The sequence below is a fragment of the Microtus oregoni genome, unplaced genomic scaffold (genome assembly GCF_018167655.1).
Source record: "Microtus oregoni isolate MIOR12 unplaced genomic scaffold, Mior012 000005F_ref0000423, whole genome shotgun sequence".
Classification (NCBI taxonomy): Eukaryota; Metazoa; Chordata; class Mammalia; order Rodentia; family Cricetidae; genus Microtus; species Microtus oregoni.
The window spans coordinates 25,922,829-25,948,251 of record NW_024543064.1 but is presented as its reverse complement, the minus strand read 5'-3'; the positions used below and the strand labels follow the sequence as shown (position 1 = coordinate 25,948,251).

The 25,423-nt window shown below is 35.9% G+C and overlaps 1 protein-coding gene across 5 annotated transcripts in view; it reads right to left on the bottom strand.

Moving 5' to 3' along the window:
• Positions 1–25,423, bottom strand: part of Zmym4 (zinc finger MYM-type containing 4) — a 118,801-nt gene that overhangs the window by 42,537 nt on the left and 50,841 nt on the right. For 4 of the 5 annotated variants that reach the window (XM_041652012.1, XM_041652014.1, XM_041652013.1 and 1 more), the window contains 13 exons: positions 20,657–20,741; positions 20,183–20,438; positions 13,454–13,628; positions 13,140–13,352; positions 9,437–9,587; positions 8,873–8,988; positions 8,250–8,525; positions 7,655–7,805; positions 6,587–6,759; positions 4,019–4,169; positions 2,722–2,862; positions 2,242–2,279; positions 1,236–1,380 (listed from right to left, as the gene is read on the bottom strand). In XM_041652012.1, coding sequence (XP_041507946.1) covers positions 1,236–1,380; positions 2,242–2,279; positions 2,722–2,862; positions 4,019–4,169; positions 6,587–6,759; positions 7,655–7,805; positions 8,250–8,525; positions 8,873–8,988; positions 9,437–9,587; positions 13,140–13,352; positions 13,454–13,628; positions 20,183–20,438; positions 20,657–20,741 — 2,071 coding nt within the window. The remainder of the gene's footprint in view (positions 1–1,235; positions 1,381–2,241; positions 2,280–2,721; positions 2,863–4,018; positions 4,170–6,586; positions 6,760–7,654; positions 7,806–8,249; positions 8,526–8,872; positions 8,989–9,436; positions 9,588–13,139; positions 13,353–13,453; positions 13,629–20,182; positions 20,439–20,656; positions 20,742–25,423) is intronic. The other variant, XM_041652015.1, reaches the window with a different exon arrangement.

Genomic DNA, 25,423 nt, shown 5'->3' with positions numbered 1-25,423 from the left:
TTGTTTTTTTTTTTTGCTATAAAAATTCTAATTTATTCTCATTTAGATTTTAGAAGTTTATTGACAACATAAAATATAAAGTGAGATATTCTCAACCAGTAACCTATACATTTTTTTTGACTGCTATGATTTTATTTTTTTTAAATTAAATTTATTTATTTATTAAGGATTTCTGCCTTGTCCCCGCAACCGCTTCCCATTTCCCTCCCCCTCCCCCGATCAAGTCCCCCTCCCTCATCTGCTCGAAGAGCAATCAGGGTTCCCTGACCTGTGGGAAGCCCAAGGACTGCCCACCTCTATTTGTTTGTTTTTAGAGACAGCGTTTCTCTTTGTAGCATTGGTAATCCTCAAATTCAGAGATCTGCCTGCCTTTGCATCTCAAGTGCTGAAATTAAAGGTGTGTGCCAACACCACCTTAAGCAACTGACTTTTTAAGACAATGTGAAGAAATGGAGATAGGTGTTACAAGATAGGTGTGCAAGAAGCACAAGGCTATATACACACCACTAAGTGAACACATATGAAAATGAGAAAATAGTACTGAGTTATATAAACTTAAGAGCACATTGAAAAACTAAAGCATCTCTCTCTTTTTTTTTTTTTTTTTTTTTTTTTGGTTTTTCGAGACAGGGTTTCTCTGTGGTTTTGGAGCCTGTCCTGGAACTAGCTTTTGTAGACCAGGCTGGTCTCGAACTTTTTTTTTGGTTTTTTGAGACAGGGTTTCTCTGTGGCTTTGGAGCCTGTCCTGGAACTAGCTCTGTAGACCAGTCTGGTCTGGAGCTCACAGAGATCCGCCTGCCTCTGCCTCTGGAGTGTTGGGATTAAAGGCGTGCGCCACCATCACCCGGGGCAAACTAAAGCATCTCTGAATTCAAATCCCACCTACAATACTCTAAAGCTAATGCTAAACAACACTGTTTTATGAATTAGTTTCTTTCTTTTTTTTCCGAGACAGGGTTTCTCACTCTGTAGACCAGACTGGCCTCGAACTCAGAGATCTGCCTGCCTCTGCTTCCCAAGTGCTGGGATTAAAGGTGTATGCAATCACCACCTGGCAAATTATCTTCTTTTTGAGCTAATTTACTAAGTTTTAAATAGAAAAATACCTTATTCACAGGCACATTGTACAAACTACACTGGGAAATAAATAGAAGTAACTAATCTAGAAAACAGTACTACTAGGGTAAGCCAATGATCTCTTCCCTTAAATAAAATAATAAACCCAAGGAACATACCCGTCTGGCATTCTTTGTTTTGAGTATGTGGTTTACATGAAGTGGCTTTCGTCTGTGTGATGGGTTTGCACAATAAAGCCTTGTTTTTCAAAAGCCTTGGAGGTTGGGAAGGTGGAAGTTTCAGGGCATCTGTTTGAGTACTTGCCTAGGTAAAAAAAAAAAAAAAAGAAAAAATTCAGAAACCAAACAATTTCAAAATGTTTTGAGTAATTATTAGAATTTTAACTTTAAAAGACTTATCACTGGAATTACATAGTAAAAACGACATGCAAATTTGCATTTTAATAAATCAGATTTATTTTATGCCTGAAATATTACTAGCAATCAAGGAATATTTTAGGAAGCATTACCTGACTCAATGTTCTTACTCTATTTGCTTATCAAGGAAAACTCTGATATCAGCTTACTGTAAAATACTGATAATCAATACAATGGGGAGTTTTAAATGAGTGCTGTTACTTCCTGACTGAGTTAGAAGCATAGTCAATCACTTATGATCACTCAATGTAACATGAAGGAAAGGCTGTAACTGTGGTCCAGGCATTTATAGAGTTTGCCACCAAAAACAATTAAAAAGTAACTCAAACATGAAAATTAGCCCAGAGTCTAGGAACATTTTCATAAAATATCACTGTTTCATTTAGGAGTTTTGTTCATTATCTTCTTCTTTAATCTTTTTAAAGACAACGTAGACAACGTTGAGTGAAAAAAAGTTAAACATAGTTATGATCAGCGTGTAACGGGAGTGAGTAGCACTAAGTAAGAATGCTAATAACAATCTGTAAGATGAAATGACCAAACGCTGTACATTTACTTTAATTACGCATAATTAAAAAAAACTGTAACTAATTTATAATTACCTACTAAGCATTCAAAGAAATAATGCCATGTAAAAATCTTGATTAGATAACAGAAATTCTATTCAACAATTCTTTTGTTAATAATTAGCCAGACATATGTAGTGCACATATATGAAATATACAATAACATTAATAAAGTAACTTACATCCCCAATGATTTTTGCTGTTACTGCTGGAACTGCACCTTAATAAAGATTAAAATATAAATTTAGAAGCTTTAAAATTATTTAAAAATTAGTATTTAAGCCAATTATCAGTCATGACCATCTATAACTTTCTACACAATTCACTAAAAGCAAGCAATAGCTTGCTTCTATACTAATAGTAGTATAAAACAAGAAAAAAAAGCCGGGCGATGGTGGCGCACGCCTTTAATCCCAGCACTCGGGAGGCAGAGGCAGGCGGATCTCTGTGAGTTCGAGACCAGCCTGGTCTACAGAGCTAGTTCCAGGACAGGCTCCAAAGCCACAGAGAAACCCTGTCTCGAAAAACCAAAAAAAAAAAAAAAAAAAAAAGATGTGACTGGAGGAAACACTTGTGCACCCTTAGTTGTGCAGCAAGCTGCCAAGAGGTACATAGAGAATTTAACTCAAATGGTAAAAAAGCCAGCTCAAATCAAACTATACCTTGTAAGACGCTGTTGGCATTTGCTGTGGGCTGAGCAGTAGGAGCACTTGCCAAAGATACCACATTAGCAATAACTGGAGTTGAATCTTTTCTAAGTGATGGGGGCCCTGCAGATGCAGCTTGAACCATGGAAATACTTGCTGGTTAAAAGAGAAAGAAAGAAAGAAAGAAGAGAGTTCGTGTGACTTATGTTTTATACAAATCAACAGACCAGAAGAGACCAATGCCTCAAGGAGTAAGTAAGTCTAAAGTAGAGGAATAACTCGGATTTTGTTTCATCACTTCCTGACCTTTTGCCTAAGGTAAAGCATAGTGTCTTTTCTTTCCCACTTAATTACTCAGATTTGGTCTGCTAGTTTTTGATTAGTGAAACTTAAGTCTCTCATGTACTTTACCTTTGATAAAAATGCATCAGTCTCACTTAAAAGCAACAAAAACGCCAAAGGCATAATTTCAAACAATGACAATTACAAAGTAGAATTAATGGGAATTTAAGAGAAAGATGTTTCTTAAATCTTCCCTTTAAATGTAAAGGACTTCCTAAGGAGTTTCTAGAGTAGGCCCTTACCTGTCCTCACAGGGATACTATACTTGGACTCTTCTGAGTTTCAAAATAGCAATAATTTGTGCTCCAAACCATAAAGCTTCTAGAATTTTATGTCCTAAATATGTATATTGTTGGTTGTTGACTCGCGCAGCTCTTGCTATGTGATGTAGTCCAGGCGTGCCATCCTCTCCTTGCAGTCTTGATCACCTAGCTTAGTAAGACTAGAGATACGTACCACAAAACCTGACTATGTATGGTATACTTAAAGGGCCATGTAATTTAGTCTTTATTTCTTTTGCTAGAATCTGAAATCTATCATTATGGAAGCCAGGGTGAATACAGAATTAAAAACAACAAATGCCATTCATTCTCAGAAAGTTGAATATGGTTGAGTGAGTATTCTGAGTATTCAATGAAATGATGTAATTTAAATGGTAAAGTATTTGTTCAGTTTTGTTATTGTCGTTCGTGCTGCTGTTGCTGTTTTGAGACAGGACCTCTCTACGCAGCCCTGGCTGTCCTGAAACTGGCTATATAGAACAGGCCTGCCTCGAACTCACAGATATCTGCCTGCCTCTGGTTCCCAAGCGTTAGGATTAATGGCTACCATGACAGGCTAGTTAATGGTATTTGAACACAGTAAGATTTGTATTTCGTAAAATTACTGACAATGTATATATTCTAATCTGTACAAGAAAAGTAATTAACTCCTTCCACTGATAAAAGTTCATTTACTCGTTACATTTTACCTGAATTGTTTTGTAAAGGTTGGTCACACAAAGTCTGCTGATGGCAGAACATCAAGATACAAAGCAGGTTACAAAAGTGTTTTATTTCGCCTCGCCATTTCAACGACTCACTGAGTTTGCCCTGTCTCTTGCAACCATCACATTTGGCCATCTAGAAATGAAGAGAGAAAAGAAGGAAAATTATCAGAGGCTGAAGAGATGGCTGAACTATAGGAGCACTTGGCTGCTCTTCCAGAGGACCGAGGTTCGATTCCCAGCCCCCACATGGTGGCTCATAATGGTCTCCAGTTCCAGGGAATTTGATGCCCTCTTCAGGACTCTGCAGGCACCAGGCACACACGGAGCACAGACACACATGCAGGCAAACACCCGTTACAAATAAAGTAAAACTAAATAATTTAGGGGAAAAAAAAGAAACAAACTAAATATCTCTACAGTCTGACAGAATAAATCAGAATAACAAGTAAGAAAATTTAGAACTTAACTTACAGATTTTTTTTTAATTTCAAAATTTAACATGCTATTTGTTTATATGGGTATTTTTTTTTTATTTTTTTTAAATTTATTGATTGATTGATTTAAAATTTCCACCTCCTCCCATCCTCCCATTTCCCTCCCACTCCCTCTCCCCCTCTTTCTCCAGTCCTAAGAAAAGTCAGGATGCCCTATCTTGTGGGAAGTCCAAGCCCCCCTCTCCATTCTAGGAAGGTGTGGATCCAAACAGACTAGGCTCCCATATATGGGTATTTTTAATCTGACAAGATAACATACTTGATTTATTTATAAAACTTAAATCATAAACCCCAACCCGACTACACTAAAATGGTGAATGTTTCTACAATAATGATTTTTTAAAAACGTGTGTGTATGTGTGTAAGTCTAGTACATGTGGTTGGACATTTTAGAATGTGCACAGGCAAACATGTGGCGGCCCAACACTGACATTGGCAAGAGGGTCCTTCCTCAATCACTCTCCATCTTATTCACTGAAGCAGTGGTCTTTAAACTGAAGTCAGAGCTCATCAATTAGTACTAGGCTTGCTCTGAAGGACTCTGCATCCTATAGTGGTATATTATTTGTTTTAATAAATAATGCTTGTCTGAAAATCAGTGCAAAGCAGCCATGCTAGTTAACCATACAGGCCAGGGAGTGGTTGCACACATCTTTAATTTCAGCAGCCACACTAGTTAGCCATAGAGGCCAGGCAAAGATGGTGCATGCCTTTAATCCCAGCACTAGAGAGGAACATAAAATAAGAGGAGACAGGTCTCACTCTCAGTCTCAGTCTGATGATTTGTGAAGGCGGGATCATCCATTTTCAGTCTAAGTTAGAGGTAAGAACAAGTGTCTGGTTGCTTTGCTTTTCTGATTTTCACGTTGAACTCCAGTATCTGCTCTGAGATTTTATTATTCGTGCTACAGCATCCAAGCACTGGAATTACATGGGGGCTTTCATGTGAGTGCAGAAGATCTAAACTCTAGTCGTCACACTTGTACAGCAATGACTTTAGCCACTGAGGCAGCATTACAATTCTACCAATGGCATCATTAAAAAAAAAATCACTTTTTAAAAACCAACTTAAAGGGCTGGAAAGATGGCTCAGTGGTTAAGAGCACTGCTTGCTCTTTCAGGGGTCCAGAGTTCAATTCCCAGCAACCACATGGTGGCTCACACCCATCGGTTAGGAGAGCTGGTGCCCTCTTCTGGTGTGCAAGAATACATGCAGACAGAACACTGTATAAATAATAAATATTAAAAAAACTACACAAGGAAAGGAGGGGAGATCATCATTAAAAAAAAAACCAACTTATATTATTAGTGAACACACAGTAAGTAGCAATTTAAAAACAAAGTTTTGATCCTACAAGTTGGCTCAATAGGTAAAGGCACTTACTGCCATGTCTGATAACCTGAGTTCTATCTCCAGGAACAACATGTTCTCACCTGACCTCTTTCCATACATGTGTAAGGCATGCATGTAACTACACTGACACACAGGCATACACATATGTGCACAAAAATAGATCAATGTAACAAAAGTAAAAATTAATAAAAACAATTTTTTAAAAAAAAAATCAACTTAAAGCCAGACGGTGGTGGCGCATGCCTTTAATCCCAGCACTTGGGAGGCAGAGTCAGGAGGATCTCTTTAAGTTCGAGACCAGCCTGGTCTATAAGAGCTAGTTCCAGGACAGGCTCCAAAGCTACAGAGAAACCCTGTCTCAAACCCCCCCCAAAATAATAATAATTAATTAATTAAAAAAATTAAAAAGAGACTATTTCAGCAATGTCTTAACCTCAAAAAATCAACTTAAGCAAGGTTTCTGTTCTTCACAATACAGAAGACAAATTTGTTTATTTAAATAAAAAATCATTAAAATATTTAATGCCATAAGTCAGCTGTATCTACTATAGAAAATTCTCCCACATGTTGTACTAATTGCGAAGAAACAAAATATTTAAAATTAAAGACATTTTAATAATCAATTTATTCTTTGTACATGAAATTAAGAAAAGCTAATGCTAATTCTCCCCAAACACAGACATGTGAATGATATTTTTTTACCTGATAAAACAAAACTGTATACTTCGACATGCATTCTTCACAACAGAAGTCTTCCACCTTTCCACCCAAATTATTCTGTATCAGTTTGGGAGATGTCTGTAAACAGTAACTGCACATTTTACAGTGACTTCCCCAGCGTTTCCCCAAGTCATGTTTATAAAGCAATTTGCAACCTATGAAGTCAGGAAAGATAAAATTAATAATGTGGCAAATAATTACTTACATTTAAAGAATTTATAATAGCACTGTATCTTCATACCTGGGACCTACCAGGCAGGTCAAGAAATCAATTAAAAGATCAAAACTAACTGTGTGTGTGTGGATTGAAATATATGTCATGTATAGTACGTTTCATAAAGCTTGTGCTTTATTTGAAATGTGAAAATACACTAGGTTGTAATATGAAATGTAATTATTTTGTGTTACACAGATCAAGAAGGATAACACTGCCATTTTACAGTCAATTGAACCATTCTTAAACATACACATCATCTAAATAAAGAAAACAATTTAACTTCCTTTTGATATTCCTAGTCAAACAATTTATATTCAAAAACACAAATTTAGGATGTCATGAGAACTTAAAAATGTCCATCTTGATATGAGTACCTAAATGTCTTTGAGTTCTCCAAATTAATGAGGTCAAACATTCTGTATTACCATCTTCTGCATTGTACTTGGGGTTCTTTCACGTCATTTTAATAACTATATAAAATTAAGACTACATAAAAACAGCAAATTACCAAAAGACTTTGTAAGCATGTACAAAAGATAAACCGACAAGATAAATTGGCACGGTAATCCGTAAACAACTACTTAAGAAACCACGACCAGGGGGCTGGAGAGATGGCTCAGCGGTTAAGAGCATTGCCTGCTCTTCCAAAGGTCCTGAGTTCAATTCCCAGCAACCACATGGTGGCTCACAACCATCTGTAATGAGGTCTGGTGCCCTCTTCTGGCCTTCAGTCATACATGCAGGAAGAATATTGTATACATAATAAATAAATATTAAAAAAAAAAAAAAAGAAACCATGACCAATGCTAAAGTAAGATGACTTTTCTTTTTACCTTCACTACAAAATGACTTGTCAGCACCTGAGAATCGCACAGTCTCCTTTATAATTTTCTCAATTTTACAATATTCACACATTGCCATTACATTATTGATTTTCTTATATTCATCAGAACAATTCTTGCCACAGAACTGAAACATTCTACCCTGTAAAGAAATATTAAGTAGTAATTAGACATTTAGTTTGTTATGAAAATTTTCATCCTTCAAAAATACAGGGTATGAAGTTGGCCATGAGGCAGCACATGTCTGTAATCCCAGCACTCAGTAGGCAGAGACAGACAGATCTCTCGAAATTTAAAGCGAGTGTCTACATACTGAATTCCAGGCCAGCCAGAGCTACACAGTAAGCATGTCTCAAAAACAAAATACCCAAACAGTACAATTTTAAGATAGAAAATAAAAATATATTTACAGACATAACCATTTATATTCAAACTCTTATGAATCTATACTTTCTTGTTCTATTTCCTTTGTATTTTGTAGAAAGAGGTTCACAGTGAGGAACCACAGTTGATTTTAAACTCACAATCCTCCCCCTTACACTCCTATGTACACAAGCAACCATAGCAGCTATAAGCTCACACTTACCTTGTAGTCAAGAAGCTCTGGTTTTGTGGCAAAAAGACGATTACAGTGTTGACACCTAAGCTTTACCACACTTCGTGCAAACCCAACATTCTGGGACTGGGCAGCAAGCCGCTGGAGACCAGCTGCAGCAGAGCTGTTGATGGAGGTGGGGGACACAGCAGGAGTATTCCCTCCACCTGCAGAACCTGCTGAACCTGTAGGGATGCTCACAATTACTTGGCCCTGAGACAAGGGCACTACTGAAGAATTCACTCCAGTTGGTTTGTTGAACAAATTCTGAAAAAGTAAAACAATAAAAATAGGTCTCTTTAACCACTTGTTGAAGAAATAGGAATTATGCCCCTATGTATGCCAAGCAAGGCTCTAGTAATGCAACAAGCTAGCTTCCTTGGCATTGAACACCTTAAAACTGAATGGGGCAAGCCTCACTTATAGAGAAAAATAATCTAATAATCTTCAAAACTACTATTCTCCCAACAGTGATTTAATTTTATGGAGGACAGTTAAGTGACTTCTAAGCTGAAAAGCTGTAAACAGAAACAGACAACCCTGGTACAGTATGTTTGTACTACTACAGTAGGTGAGTCACTGACTGAAGAAGAGGAAGATTCCCGAAGTCCTACCTGGAAAGCTACCACACAACTGTAGCTGCAGAAGTTGCGTATACTTCCATCTGACATGGCTAGATGATACTGAGGGATTGCTGAGGTTTTACAACTGTTACACTGAACTTGTACACCTTAGCAAATGAAAGTAAAAGCTATGAGTCACACATGAACCTATGAGGAATTAAGTATCATAAACAAAAATTCAATTTTTAGGTTAAGCTATAGGAACTGAAGCTAACCTCAATCATGCCACATCTATCAAAAACTAACTGAACATTTAAAAGTTTTAAGTTTTTAAATAGTCATAATCTACCCTGGAATTATAAAATAAATGGATCTTGAAATATATTGGATGTGGACAATGAAGATACATTAAAGAGGGAATCTGTAATCCATTCAGTAAGGGGGATGCATAAATAGGTAAGCAATAAATAAGATAACAGGTAATATTTTACAATAAAAATGTGAAATATAATTGCCCTAAAAATCAACTAAATTTAGACAAAAATTTGGGTCAGCAAAAAAGTAGTAACTAATTTCCCAACTATTACATTTTATAGTTTATGAAAGCAGTATTACCTGCAGAAGTAACCATTTTAACTCTGTAAGCAGATAAGCAATTAACAGAACAGAAAAGTTCTGTCTTCCCCAAGCTATTGGTATTCTCAATCATTTCTGCTGAGGATCTCAATGATTTGCAAAGCGCACATGGTGTTATTTTGGCTGATTTCTAGTAACAGAATAAAACAACATTCATTTTTACTAAATTCATAAGGCATAATTCTTTGAAATGTTTAAACTTAACTCTGTTGAAATATTATGTGTGGTGTTAGGAATCAATCCCAGGGCCCTGCATGGTGCATTTTCCCCCTTACTCATGAAGTATTTTAAATCAGTAGTTTTCCAAATGATCACCATTACAATCTTCAGTAAAAAGCTTCACAAAGGGAACGTATGTTATTCTGAAATTCTGAGTTTGTATATTACATATGTATGCACACAAAAGTGAAAAGCGTTTCACAGAGCAACATACATCATGGAAACATACATTATGCTTTCATATATCTAATGTATTTCATTAGAAAAGTGTTAGATATAATCTAGCAAATTTAAGATCTGACAATTGATTATAAACATTGTTTTTAAAAGATTGTTTTCTACACTAATACAACGACTCTCCTTTATATTAGCTTTAAAGTGTAAAGCACTTCCTACAAGAGCTATTATTTAAAAGCAATGAAGTTTTAACTTAAGAAAATCAGTAAACTTACTAGAAAAAACAGTATCAATCCTCTCCATCAAATAGCAATACATTCACTGTAAGCAGTAAGATGGCAGACCTTGTAAACAAGGAGTCTGACAGAGGACTCAACAGAAAATAATTGTAAATACTATTACCCCATCACACACTTAAGAAAACACTCTTCAAGCTGTAACTAAGAGATTTTAAGATTGTTTTCCCTTTCTATGGTAAATTGTAAAACTGATACTAAACTGGATGCATTATTAACATACACCTCATCTGGAATATCTTCTAATTCCCAGATCAGAACTACAAACACAAACCTAATTTAAAAGAAATGAGTCAGAACTCATCTTTGTGAAACTTTTGCTGACACACTAGTCCCACCAACTATGTTCTCTTCGTGTGCACAGTACACAAGACTTCCATCACACCATCTTTATCTGCTGGTTTATTTGTATGTCAGAAATATGCCTTCCCACAAAACAGGAACTGGATTCAATGATTAAATAAATTAAAAAACAAAAGAAAGTGGCAGCAATAACCATCTACAACAAGCCAGGATCTGTATTAGTGTTTCTGATCTTACTTTACATAATCCTGAACACAATATAGTTTTCATAGCTTTTATCAGGGTAAAACAAACAAAACACAACAACCTAGAATCCATGTTTTCCCCATGTAAAATTGTACCTGAACATACTGGACTGGTCTTACCCAGTACATCAAAAATCTTTGGTTTGGTGTTTTGCTGTTGTTGTTGGGGGGGAGGGTGTTTGTGTTTTTGTTATGGAGATAGTCTCAATATGTAACTCTAGATGGCTTGAAACTCACTATGTAAATCAAAATAGCCACAAACTCACATGTGTCTTCCTCTAACTCACAACTGCTGGAGACTAAAGATATGTAACACCATGCCAGGCCCTTGTATTTTTGAAAGAGTGGGAGACAGGGAATATTAAATTCTTGCCCCCAACATATTTTAATAGACAAGAAGTATTTCCAAAATTAAAATTTAAAACTCATTCTTTTTTTTTTTTTTTTTGGTTTTTCGAGATAGGGTTTCTCTGTAGCTTTGGAGCCTTTACAAAGTATGACTAAACTTTTAGTGTCTGACACAATATCAGGAAAAGAAGGACTTCTAAAACTGTTATATTTTTTCATTTGTGAGAGAAAAACATTAATATATATTATATAATAAAGTTGAACCCTTTCAAAAATTATACATTAGATTTAAAGTGAAATTCCTATATTTTTAAAAATACAAAGTTGAATTTTTTATATTTATTTATTTATTATGTATACAATATTTTGTCTGTGTGCATGTCTGCAGGCCAGAAGAGGGCACCAGACCTCTTTACAGATGGTTGTGAGCCACCATGTGGTTGCCGGGAATTGAACTCAGGACCTTTGGAAGAGCAGGCAATGCTCTTAACCACTGAGCCATCTCTCCAGCCCTACAAAGTTGAATTTATACAGCGAGTACCAGACCACCCAGTGCTACACTGTGAGAGCAAGAAAAAAATTGAAAGCAATAGTAAAACCTAACTACACTATTCCCTGATTTTGGTGGACTATATATAAATTCACTATGTATTAAAGAGGGGGGGGGGGGGGGGAAAGGCCAATCAGCAAATGCGATAAACAAGAAGCCACTGCAAAATACAAAATATAAAAGCGTTTACCATCCCATTAAAACAGTAGTCCTCAACCTTTGTTAATTCTATGACTTTTTAATACAGTTCCTCAGGTTATGGTAACCTCCAATCATAAAATTTTCATTGCTATTTCTTAACACTAATTTTACTACCGCTATGAAATCGTAATGTAAATATCTGTATTTTCCAATAGTCTTAGGTGAACCATGAGTCATTCGAACTAAATGGGTCATGACCCACAAATTGAGAACAACTGCTTTGGGGCTCCCAATTACGAAACTAACATTTGACAAAAATTTACTGGTAAAATATGATACAAAACACAATACAGCATAAAAGACCCTTATCACAGAGTTCATCCAGTTTATTCTCTGCAAATTTCTAATTCACAAAGTAACAAATAACCCTCATTTATTCTATTTCATAGGAAAATTCTTTTAGCATTCAGGAGGCAGAGGCAGGTGGATTTCTGACCTCGAGGCTAGCCTGGTCTAGAGAGTTCCAGGACATCCAGGGCTACACAGAGAAAAACCTGTCTCAAAAGACAACAACAAATAAAAAACCTTCTTTACTAAGATTTTTACTTTCTTGTTTACAACTGTAATTATATGATTCCATTTGCAAGAAAATATGTTATGCATACACACACACACATACACACACAAACAATCTGGACCATTTTCATTAAAATAAAATAAATAAATACACATACACACATATCAAAATATATTTCAAAGATCAGAAGGATACACAATAAAAGTTAAGACCGGTTATCCTTAGGAGATGTATTTCTGCTTTATGCTTGGGTTATTTAAAATCACTATTCAAAAATACAAATCACATCTGAAATAACAGCCATGCCCTAGCCAAGCATAGTAAATGCAGATAATTCCTACTCTTGGCAAACTGAGGCATGATGGAGGCAAATAATACAGACTGGACCATATAACAAATTCCAGGAAGACAAGGCTGCATAATGAGACCCTGTCTCAAAAACCAAAGCCACACCCTATGTATTTCTTATTGGTTCTTCCAGACAGGTTTTCTGAGCAAATGGCTGTCCTGGAACTCAGCCTGTAGACCAGGCTGACCTCAAACTCACAGAGATCTGCCTGCCTCTGCCTTCCGAGCTGGGAATAAGGTGTGAGCCACAATCGCCTGACTGGAAGATGCATTTCTTAATGCATGTACAGAAATTGGGACAAATAACTCTATTTCAGAACATTTAATATATATGCATTTAAGAAACACCATCTACATGTAAAAATATAATCAAATATTTATCTCATTATTTTAAACAACTGTGTCAAAAATAATTTCTACCCAAAGGTTTTACTCCCTTGAAATGAAAAAGATAGCAAGATTAAATACAATCAAATACCTGCTTGTATGAGGTGACACACATTGAGCTACAAAACTTCTTAGACTGTCCCTCAATCTGAAGCACATGGCACTGTCCAGAGCCACTGTAACAGTAACCACCACAGTTCTCACAACAGTTCATAGTCAGGTTGTTAGCAGAGCGAAATTTAGAGAAGCAGGCATCACTGCAGAGTTTATGGACCACGTTCTGGTAATTAACTTCATGTCGAATCTAAGAACAAAGTAACACCGAAACAACAAACACAGAATCAAACACTGTTCTCTAGGCACAAGGAATAAACTTATTCCCCCAAGAATAAAGAGGTAACTTACAACAGCGTTCTTCTGACACATGCTGCATTTGGTTGAAATGCTATTTGTATTTATGGTAACAATGGGTTTTTTTTTCAGTTCATATGTTGACAAGCATGACTGACTGCAAAAATCCTTACTGGTGGTACTATTTTCAAACTGCGCACTGATCACATCCTTTGGATTTAAAATGTCTCTAAAATAATAACAAAGATAAAATTAAGTCCCAGGATATTACATTTACTTTTGTGTGTAAAGCAACCAAATATAACCAGGCTTATAGCAAAGGGGAAAGATGCATTGGTGTCTTCTTCTATCCATCTCCACTTATTTTCTCAACTTGGATCTCAATGACTGGCCAGCAACCTCTACAGATTAACCCAGGTCCACCCCCAACCCTGCCACACTAGGATTAGAGAACCTTGCTGCCCAAATGGCTTTTCCTTGAACACTGACAATTGACACAGCACTCACTGAGCCAATTTCTCAGCCCTGGAATTTAAACTGTGAAATAAGTTTAAAGTTCTCCTCAATAAATTTAGAGATCGTTGAGTCCTTTCTTATATAGGTAACATACCACTTACTACATACAAGTATCATAACAATAATGTTTTCAAAATTAAAAAAATACATGGAATGGAGCCATGAGTAATGGGTTCTTGCCAGTTTACTTCTGAATGCTGACTAAGGAGGCTGAGGCAGGAAGATTGCAAATTCAAGGCTAAACATGGCCACACAGTCAACACAGTGAGTTGAATTCCAGACCAGTCCTGGCTGAAACCCGGACAGATGAAGAGTACTGATAAACTGCATTCAATGTAGAGGAGATGGAACACTTTAATTTTCTTCTTTAAAATCATCTGTATTTTCAAAGTATTCAATAAAAAACAATTACATATGAAATTATTTTCAAATATTATGTGCAGGATCTTGTGTGTGTACATCTCCATGTGTATTGTTCCTTCTACCTTCTTTGCATTTTATTTTTTTGTTTTTTATGTGCCAGTATACTCAATATGTGCACACCACAAAGGCTGAAGTCAGAGAACTTAGGGTTCCAGGACATGAATTCAGGTCCTAAATCTTTGGAGCCAGTACTTTTACTCACTGAGCCATCTTGCACACGTCCAAAACAGAGTCTCTCATTGAACCTGAAACTTAAAGATATTCGGATAGACTGGCTGTCCACTGAGTTAAGAGCATGTACTACTCTCTGCCTTCCCAGTGCTGATGATTTGAACTCGGCTCCTCACAGGGCACCCCATTTTACAAATAAGCTATTTACCCAGTCCTATGTGATAAGGGTTAAGCATTGTTACTTAGATGTCCACAACTAATAAAATTTAATATATAACCATTAGTAAAGTAACGAAGACAATGAAGAAAGAATCCCTAAGGACTAGGTTTCCTACCACTCCAGCATCTATCAAGGTGTGGAAGAAACATTTCTCATTCATCTCAATAAATTTACAGACCAATTCTTATGACAGAAAAAAGGGAAATAATCACATATATTCTGAAAGCTACAAAAAATTCAGAAAAATTCTATGAATATCGTAAGAAAAATGTGATCTAACAGAATCCACAAATTATTTTCCAAATTATTTATCTAAGATTTGAAATTAATATAAAAAATTTTTAGGTTCTTCTTATTAAAAAACTAAACATTAAACAATAATAAAAATGTAATTCAGCATGATAATCCTAAGGGTTCAATAATGGCACACATACATTTGGTGGTAACAAGCAGCTATCTAATTGCACTTACGGCCGGCTCAACAAGAAGAAAAGGATGTCTAGTACTGGAAATCTAGAAAACTACCAGGGCCTAATGAAGTCATGGATCTCAGATGAGAACCTACATCTGCCACTTAACTACACCGGCATAATCCCTAGCTGCATTCTAAATATTTATTCTTGCAGCTAAGTGCAGTTTTTACACATTATTAAAGAAACTTCCATTTGTAATGGACAAAGATCATTGGAAAAAATCAAAACTGATCAAAATGTAGAGAACAAGAGACTGAGTGGTGTCCAGTAGGAACTAATACATTGACAACACAGTTTCCACATCTGAGGCTCAGAGATCCTTGCAGCAAAGAGGCAGTACTGCTCTAATGACTATGTACATTAACAGAGGGAAGAGAGGAAGGTCAAGTGACAAATAGGAAATGAAAGGTCTTCTGTCCATGGAAAAGGATAAAGCAAAATTAAAAATCCTGAGAAGACAAGTTGGTAAATAAACAGTGCTAAAAAAAAAAAAACCCAGAAAAATAGAAATGGGAGAGTAAAGAATAAAAATAGATAGAAGACTAAATGAGTGAGTAAAACAGATAAAAACTGAAAACCTTGAGGTGTAAGGCAAAAACACAAGCATCATGGTTCAACTATTATTTTATGTATTTTTTTATTTTTATTTTATATATAGAAACTTTTGTCTCTGTGTATGTATGTGCATCATTGCGTGCCTGGTGCCTGAGGGGGCCAGAGGCAATATTGGATCCCCTGGACCTGGAGTGACAAATGGTTATGACTCATCATGTGGGTCCTGGGACCTTAAGCAGGGTTCTCTGCAAGAGGATCAAGTGCTCACAACTGCTGAGTCACCATTCCAGCCCCAGTCAGAAACAGTTATTTCTGACAGGTAGGAAGAAAAATCTGTCTTCAGATAGATCAGTGATAACCACAAAAGGACAGAGAAATATGATAAATGCAGATGAAACTAACATGCATGAACATGAATATAAAGAAATATAAAACCAACCATGTGGCTGGGAAGACAGTTCAGTCAGTAAAAGGCTTGCCCTGATAGCATGAGGACCTAAGTTCAATGCCCAGAATCCAAATAAACAGCTAAAAGTGGTGGTTAGCACTTCTAACACCAAAGCTAAAATAGTCCAGACAGGAGGGTGCCTAGGAAAGGAGCATTCCTAGGAAAAAATGCCAGTCAGCCTAGAGTAACTGGTGAGCTCCAGGTCAATGAGTCAATGACATTGTCTTTTTCTTTGAGTAGTTTATACACACACACACACACACACTATTCTGTGTGTATGCCTACAGGCCAGAAGAGGGCACCAGATCTCATAGATGGTTGTGAGCCATCATGTGGTTGCTGGGAATTTAACTCAGGACCTTTGGAAGAGCAGGCAATGCTCTTAACCTCTGAGCCATCTCTCCAGCCCTGTCTTTTTTTCTCTTCAATTTCTTTAACTTTATGTGCATTGGTATGAATGTATCAGATACCTTGGAAATGGAGTTAAAGACAGTTAAGCTGCCATGTGGGTGCTGGAAATTGAACCTGTAGCCTCTGGAAGAGCAGTCAGTGCTATTAACCGCTGAGCCATCTATCTGTCCAGTCCCAGGATATTCTGTCTTAAAGAAAGTATACAGAATCCCTGAGGAGGACATTCAATGCCCTTTATTCATGTGCATATATATGCATACAAACACCTGTACACATGTGTATGTGCACATACATAACTTCCCCTATATGTATACACACTAAAAATATATACATGGGTCGGGTGGTGATGACCTTTAATCCCAGCACTCAGGAAGCAGAGACAGGCGGATAATCTGTGAGTTCAAGGCCAGCCTAGTCCACAAAGCAAGTTACAGAACAAGCTCCAAAGATACTGAGAAACCCTGTTCTGAAAAACCAAAGGAGGAGGGGAATATATATATGTGAGTGTGTGTGTAGGTGTGTGTATGGAGACATATTTCTGTATACCAATGTGAGTTTTATATGGTAATTTTAAAATAAGTGATAAATCTTTAAAGAAGTATCTATGGTTCTCATGAAAGAATTACTGACATCTTGGAAATTGCTGACACCTAAAATGATTAAGGATGTATAAGTTACTATATCAGACAATCAGATTTATTTCATAATTAAAAAAACAGCAAACAAGAAAGGTAAAAATAAAAGGCAAAATAATTATTGTTTTCAATTTAATTTAATCATATAATAATTTTGAACGTACCTATACTAGAATATGAAAACTCAGAATACGGATAAGTATTGTTTGTTTGTTTGCTTGTTTTTTGTTTTATTTTGTTTTACGAGACAGGGTTTCTCTATGTAACAGCCCAGGTTGTCCTGCAACTAGTTCTTGTAGACCAGGCTGGCCTTGAACTCACAGAGACCTGCCTCTATCTCAGCCTCAGTGCTGGGATTAAAGGCGTGCACCACCACCAACAGCCTAAGTATTCACTTTTAAAAGCACACGTTATAACCAAAACAGCAAAAACAAAGAACTCTACTTTGAGTAAATTAATCTTGCCAGAAATAGTAGTGAAAGTCAATTTAAACATTGCTTTATATAAGATACGGCTATAATAGTTTTTCTCTAAACTTCAGGTCACTAAATAAATCATCCAATGTTAGTTATCTACTAGATTAACTATATAGAAGTAAGCACAACAAAGTACATACCTCTACATTATTTTCATTGAACACTGACAGGTGATAATGTGTATTTACTACATATAATATGATGTTTCAATTTAAAGCATATCTTTATGGTCAAATGGCTAAAGTTACTTATATATTGTAAGAATACATGAACTCAATTTGAAGGGGAAGGTGGAGTTTTGTTTTTTAAGATTTATTTATTTAGTATATAAACAATGTTTAGTCTACATGAATTTCTGCACACCAGAAGAGGAGAACAGATCTCATTTTAGGTAGTTGTGAGCCACCATGTGGTTGCTGGAAACTGAACTCAGGACCTCAGGAAGAGCTCTTAGCCTCTGAGCCGTCTCTCCGGTCCAAAGGTGGAGGTTTAGTTTTTGATTTTTGTTTTTAGTTTCCAAGACAGTTTCTCTGTGTAGCTCTAGCTGTGCTGAACTCTCTCCCTCTAGACCAGGTTTGGCCTCGAACTCAGAAATGCAACTGCCTCTGCCTCCAGAGTGCTGGGGTTAAAGAAGTGTGGCACCACACCTGACTTCTGAACAAAGAACTTTAAAATATACTAGCAATAATCACTGTGTTCCATAATAAATTGCTTCAATTTATTCCTTAAATTGTAAATCACCAAAAACACCAATATTATTATTGAATCAATTTTAACTTTAAACAAAACTAGACCAAATTTCCTAACCTATCCAAACACAGCACATGGCTCTAGATCACTTTTAGTCACATACAAGTATTAGAGACATTCACCAGATAAAACTATAAGCACTGAAGAACTGCTCCAAACTGAATACACCCTTCCCTAAATGAACAGTATCACTAAAATATTTCAACTTTCACATTTTTTCCCAGATTTTGGAATATTTGCACAAATATTATTGGTTAAGCATCCCTGATCTGAAAAATCTTAAGAATGCTCAGAACCACAAAATTTCTGGGTACGTTTATTATTCAAAAGGTTTTGAATACTGGGATTTCTATTTGTGAGTCTCAAACTGGATAACCTTAAAAGGAAATCCCAAAACAAAACAAAACAACAACAACAAAAAGCTGTCGTGTTTGTTATTTTAAGGAATAGCAAGGTTACCAAAACAAACAAACAAAACTACAACTTCCAAAGGAGAACACTGTCCAGTCTACACTGAGATACATGAAACACAGTAATTTAAAGTGCAATGCTACTAGATAATACAGCCAAATGTAACTTTTCAGTTATCCCTGAGAGATGAATAAAAACAGATGTACACAGATGATTGGGAGATATCACAGTGGTTATGGCTGCCCTTCCAGAGGATCTGGGTTCAATTCCCAGCACCCACATGGCAGCTTACGATGGTCTGTGTCTCCAATTACACACTTTCTTCGGACTTCTGAGAGCACCAAACACACATGTAGTACAGGGATATACATGCAGGTAAAAACGCCCATGAAAATAAAACAAACAGTAATTTTTAAAAGTTTAAAAGAGATTTGTATGAAACTAAGTTATGGAAAAGTATTTACATATACTCAAATTTCTGTTAAGTCTATGGTCTAACCAATTCAGAAGACTGAACAAGTGTAAACCCTGAAAGATGAGTAATAAACTGTAGTTTAAATTGAGAGAGAGGCGAAGAAGTTTCAAAACACCAAAAAGGTATCATTACTTTTTCTTTTTCTTGTGTGGGGGGTGAAGTTGGCCTCTCTATGTAGCCCACAGAGATCTGTCTTCCACTACTGAATGTGCTACTACACCCAGCGTCTCATTTTTTGAGTTGCTCTAATAATAATTTACTAACACCTTATAAAATTTATAAGGGTGATCTTAGCATTTCCCCAAAACATCAAGATAATTTTAATTAAGCCAAGGTTCATACACCTTTTTGCTATTTAACATTTCAATAGAACTTCTAAAGGTTCAGAGATACTAGATAAAGTGTATGTGTGCACACACATGTATGCACATATGAGAAGTCATTTAAAGTTAGACAAAAATTTAAATATATTCCAACTATATAACACACAGGAAACCTAACTGTAAATATGTGTGGGACCTAGGATCTATTAGCCACAACTGCAGAAAGAACTGCTGTGGTGCTAGAAGAGTAAAATGTAAGGAATCTTAACTAATAAAAAGGAAAGGGTTAATTTAAAATCACTCCTTAAACTAAAAGAAAGCTGAGCACTTCCTACTCAAAAAAACTGAAAGCAGCAACAACATGGTGGCACTAAATTCTGTGGTATTCCTTTAAAAAAAGAAACCACAGTAAAAATTCAAATATAACACACAGGTTAAAAAACAAACACTAAGAGAAACAAAAGAACAGAAAAGATAATTTAAAACTCTGTTATACTTTGAGCAACTTGAACAAGTCTTCTTGGTAAGAGGAAGTGGCAGGCGGGCAGGTGGAACTGTGTATCCAGTGAGGCACAGTGTGGAGCAGAAGAGCTGAGTAGACCCTTTCCTCTGATAAGCAGTCTGCCCCTTCTGGAGGATTTTTTTACAACCGGAACAGGAAACTCGAACAGCTGTGGCTGGAACTGAAGGAAGCATTTTATTCATGCCAGGTGATGCCAGAGAAGGCTGAAAGCCAGTAGTCAACTGTGGAGCTTTAAAAAAAGGAAAAGAACATTGAAAGGAAAAAACTTACTTTTGATCTTGTATTTTATGCATCAGTACTTTTCTAGAGCTAGTTTGGAACCTGGTATTAACTATGGACTATACAATATAAAGGATTCTAAATGAACAAAGAACAGCCTAGTTTATTAACATCTGATTTACGTTGGCCAGAATAAACACAATTCATTTATCCAGGGCTGATTCTTACCAAGAGGACTGCCACTGACTGAAAACACAGCACTAATTTTCAGTTCCCCCTCTGGAGTTTTTTGCTGTTGGCCATGACTATATTCCTTTAAAAAAGAAAAATAATAAATAAATATAGAGAAAAGACTAAATTCTAAAGAAATAAAGACATTTTACTGTTGCTGCATAGAAGTGGAAAATGTTTATAACATTAGCATTAATAAATAATGACACACAAAGCAGTAAACAACTTATAACTAACAAGGGCAAATTTGATTGTATATGCTGAGAATAAGGACGGAAAAAATGAATGTTAGCTACCGAAATAGCCTGATGTAGCACCACTAGATCGTTTTTAAATTATTTCTAAAATTTTTCTTTAATATTATAGTACTGTAAATTTTTATTATAAAAGTAATACACAATCACAATAGAACATTTATTTAGAAATAAAGAGAAAACTTCTATTCTGATTTCCATCACCTCAAAAAGACTGCTTGGCTCTGTGGTATATTTCTTTCCAGTCTTTTCCCTTTTCTAGTCAAAGAAAAGTTTTGTTTCATTACAATTATAATTATTCTAAATAATTTTTCTTATAAATTCATGTTCTGATTATTGGAATTATTATACATTCTTGCATATTTCTCTACAATAACTTCTAGTGGTTAAATATCAGCATTTATAAGACCTGAGTCCAAGAACCAGTAGCCTAGGTAGTCTAAGAATTCTAAAAGAACATTTTAAACACTATATTGTTGACATAACTTAAAAGAAAAAATTTAGATTTATTTATTATTTTATATACATGAGTTTTTGCCTGAATATATATATACTTCATGCATGTCTGGTGCCCATGGAGGTTAAAAGAGGACACTGGATCCCCTGGAACTATAGTTACGTATGTTTGTCAGCCCCACTATGCAGATGATGAGAAATAAACCCATATCCTCTCAAGAAGCAGCCAGTACTCTTAACCTATGTGCCAAACTCTCCAGCCTTAAATAAGTTTTAAATACAAATAAACATTTTAAGTCACTTATAGACATCATACACCAGAATTTCAGTATATATTTTTCAGGGCTATTCTTTAACTGCACAATTATACTTGTCACCTGTAACAGCACTAAGTAATAGTTGTTTTATCATTTTAACATACTTATTACAGCAAAGCTTGCGAAATAATACAGAGACCCATTATTAGAATTGTGGGTATCTCAGACATACTTCCTTTTGGTGGTGGGTATAACAATACACTACACAACCAGAAGGACTATTGATATTTATTATATATACACAGTGACAAGTCAGACTAAACAGTTGAAGCTGACATGAAATATGTACATGGGACTCAGGCACAGAACAAAGAGTGCCCAAATCCTTGACAATTATGAGAGCATTGTTCTTTTGGTGTTACTTTTGTTTTTGAGGCAGGGTTTCACTGTACAGCCCTGAATGGCCTGGAACTTGCTAAAAAGACCAAATGAGGCCCAAACATGCTGCCTCTGCCTCCCAAGGATTGGGATTACAGGTGAGTACCACTGCAAATGAATAATACAGAATATTCCTTAAAAAAAAAATCAAAACTTATGCAAAACTCCATGACTAATATAATAGCATTGTAACTTTTTAAAAAGGCAGCATCAGTACTATTCACCATTTCCTGCCTTTTCCTCAGGCTCTAATACAGGGATGCATGGCACTGACGAGTAATGGCAACAATGCTGGTATACTTAATGTTTACATATATTCAGCACAATGAGTGAAGGAATACAATGATGAATATCACACCCCCACCCCAGTTTATCAAGACAGGGATTTTCTGTGTAACAAAAACCCTAGCTGTCCTGAAAACTGCTTTGTAAAGCCAGGTTAACCTCAAATACACAAGATCCACCTACCTCTGCTGGGATTAAAGAAGTGTTCCATACACCCTGCTGATAAATATCTTTTATCAAGTAGAATTACTAGGTTACAAGATACATCTTAAAGATTTTTAAGACATTACAAGATTGTTTTTATCCAAACAAAACTGATTTTTGGGTTGTTTTGGGTTGATGATTTGTTTTCTTTTTTCCTTTTTTTTTTATTTTTTAAATTTATTTATTTATTAAGGATTTCTGCCTCGTCCCCACAACCACTTCCCATTTCCCTCCCCCTCCCCCGATTAAGTCCCCCCCCTCATCTGCTCGAAGAGCAATCAGGGTTCCCTGACCTGTGGGAAGCCCAAGGACTGCCCACCTCTATCCAGGTCTCGTAAGGTGAGCATTCAAACTGCCTAGGCTCCCACAAAGCCAGTACGTGCAGTAGGATCAAAAACCCACTGCAATTGTTCTTGAATTCTCAGTATTCCTCATTGTCCGCTATGTTCAGCTAGTCCGGATTTATCCCATGCTTTTTCAGACCTAGGCCAGCTGGCCTTGGTGAGATCCCAATAGAACATCCCCATTGTCTTAGTGTGTGGGTGCACCCCTCGTGGTCCTTTTTTTTTTTGTGTGTGTGTGTGTGTGTGTGTGTGTGTGTGTGTGTGTGTGTGACCCTGAGAGTCCTCAGAACTCAATCTGTAGACCAGGCTGGCCTCTAACTCACAGACAACTACCTGCCTCTGCCTCCCTAGTATTGGGATTAAAGGTACACACCACCATGTCTGGCTATCAAACAAAACTGTTCTGACTCCAATAACTAATGGGGAGGGAGAGAGAACAATTAAAAGATTTTTTGTACTTGTTTTCATTTGTAGCTATTTTTAATGTTCACTTACAAGTGCATTATGCTATTACAATATTAACCTAGATAGCATTTCTCATCAACATTTCTTCTGAGTTAATTTTTTTATGTACTAAAAGGCTTCCATTAATGCCAAAATTTTGACAATCTTTACCTTTGTGATTTCTTCTATCTGTTACCAAGTTTTACTTCCATAATAAAATAATAAGGAAGTGGTTTCACTGTTTATAATACAGTCCTTTAATCCAGGGATCAGCAAACTTTATCTGCAAAGGGCCAGATAGTAAATATTTTTGACTTTGCAAACCATATGGTCTGATCTATATCATAACTGCCCAACTCTGCCCTGGTAGAGCAAAGGCACCCACAGACAACATGTAAATAAATGAACATGACAAAGTTCTGATAAAACTTTATTTCTAAGAGCAGTGGTTGAACAATAGACTTAAAAATAGGGTGGATTTGATTTGACTAGTCACTGATAACTTTCCAGTGCTAGCTACAGTTCTCTTGGGATTGGTAAGCTTCTTTGACTACATAGAATTTTTTCATCTTAACAGAATCAATACAACATACTAAATCCTGAAAAAAAAATTCTCATGGGCTATGCTGTTATCATCAGTCTGATTAAACTTGCATACTATTCTGATGAAACTATACAATGTTTAACTGTTTACACGGTTTTCCACTCAACCTCTCCAAATACAATTGAAAGCATGTATGCATCATATATGTATATGTGTACACTTACTCCTCAAAACATCAGAACCTAATCACCAGTATGTTTATGATATCTGTATCATTAAGAATAGTTGACACCATTAACACTTCTTACACTTTTTTAAAAACTAGTCTCACCATTCATTCAAGTCATCTTTTATCTACTTTTTAGTTGCTACTAATAATATTGGCTCTCAACTGGGAAACTGATCCATAGAACTATTACTGTCTTTTCTATAATTATTATTTTACCTTCAACTCCACTTAACTATCACAAGTTCTATTAATACTCTGATAAAATTATTACTTTATTTCCCATTTCTATTACATTCTCTTCTAATTCCCTTTATAATACATTAGCATGTGTTGTGCCAAAGTAAAAATGCTAAGATCAATAATCTTTATTATTTTAATAATTACAAGGTTCCCATAATTATGCTTTCAAATTCAGAATTTGTGCTAGCATAGTTATTTCCTTGCCACAATAAACAGAATATACATAAGAAATGTATCATGAATTATGTGATATATCATTTGGTAGATACAGATACTCAAAGTACTCCTGAGTGCTGGGAATAAAGGTATGTGCCACTGTCACTTTTCTTTTTAAGACGAGATCTCATTGTATAGCCCTAGATAGACAGGAACTTATTATGTAAATCAGGGGCTGCCCTCAAACTCACAGAAATCAGCCTATCTCCAAGTATAGGGATTAAAAGCAAGTACTACCTACCATACCTGGCAAGTACTAATTTTTTTTAATATTAACTTATATCCTGACATACCTATGCATATATCTGAAAGCATATTTCTAATACAAAAATTCTTATCCCAGAAAACTCCAGAGCGCTTGGTCTGTCTATATCCCCTACAATGACTAATAATCCATGCTTTGTAAGAAAAAAAAATACCTGATGACTCCAATGCTTTCAAAAACAAAATAAAATACAACTAACTAAAAACCAGAGGTCAAATAAAAATTGCTTATCTTTCCCTTGCTGAACACAAAGGAAGGCCTTATTAATGCCACAGGTAAGTGATATTGAAAATGAACGTCTCCTATGGTCGGCACAATGCAAGCAAAGCTCCAGCACTGGCACAGCTGCATTATACTTTCATAGTCTACGAGCCATTACTGTGATAACTAGGCAATTTGCTTTTCCATTTTCATTTACTTCAATGAAAGACTACAAAAATTAGTTCTCTCTTCATTACTGTGAGCAGAAAAGAAAATAATAAAGATATCAACTTTAGTATTATCTAAGTTTCAGGTGCTATGGAAAAATAACTGAGATCTTTGGCTCTCTTTAAGAGTTTCTCTTTGAGAACTTTATCTAGATCTCCC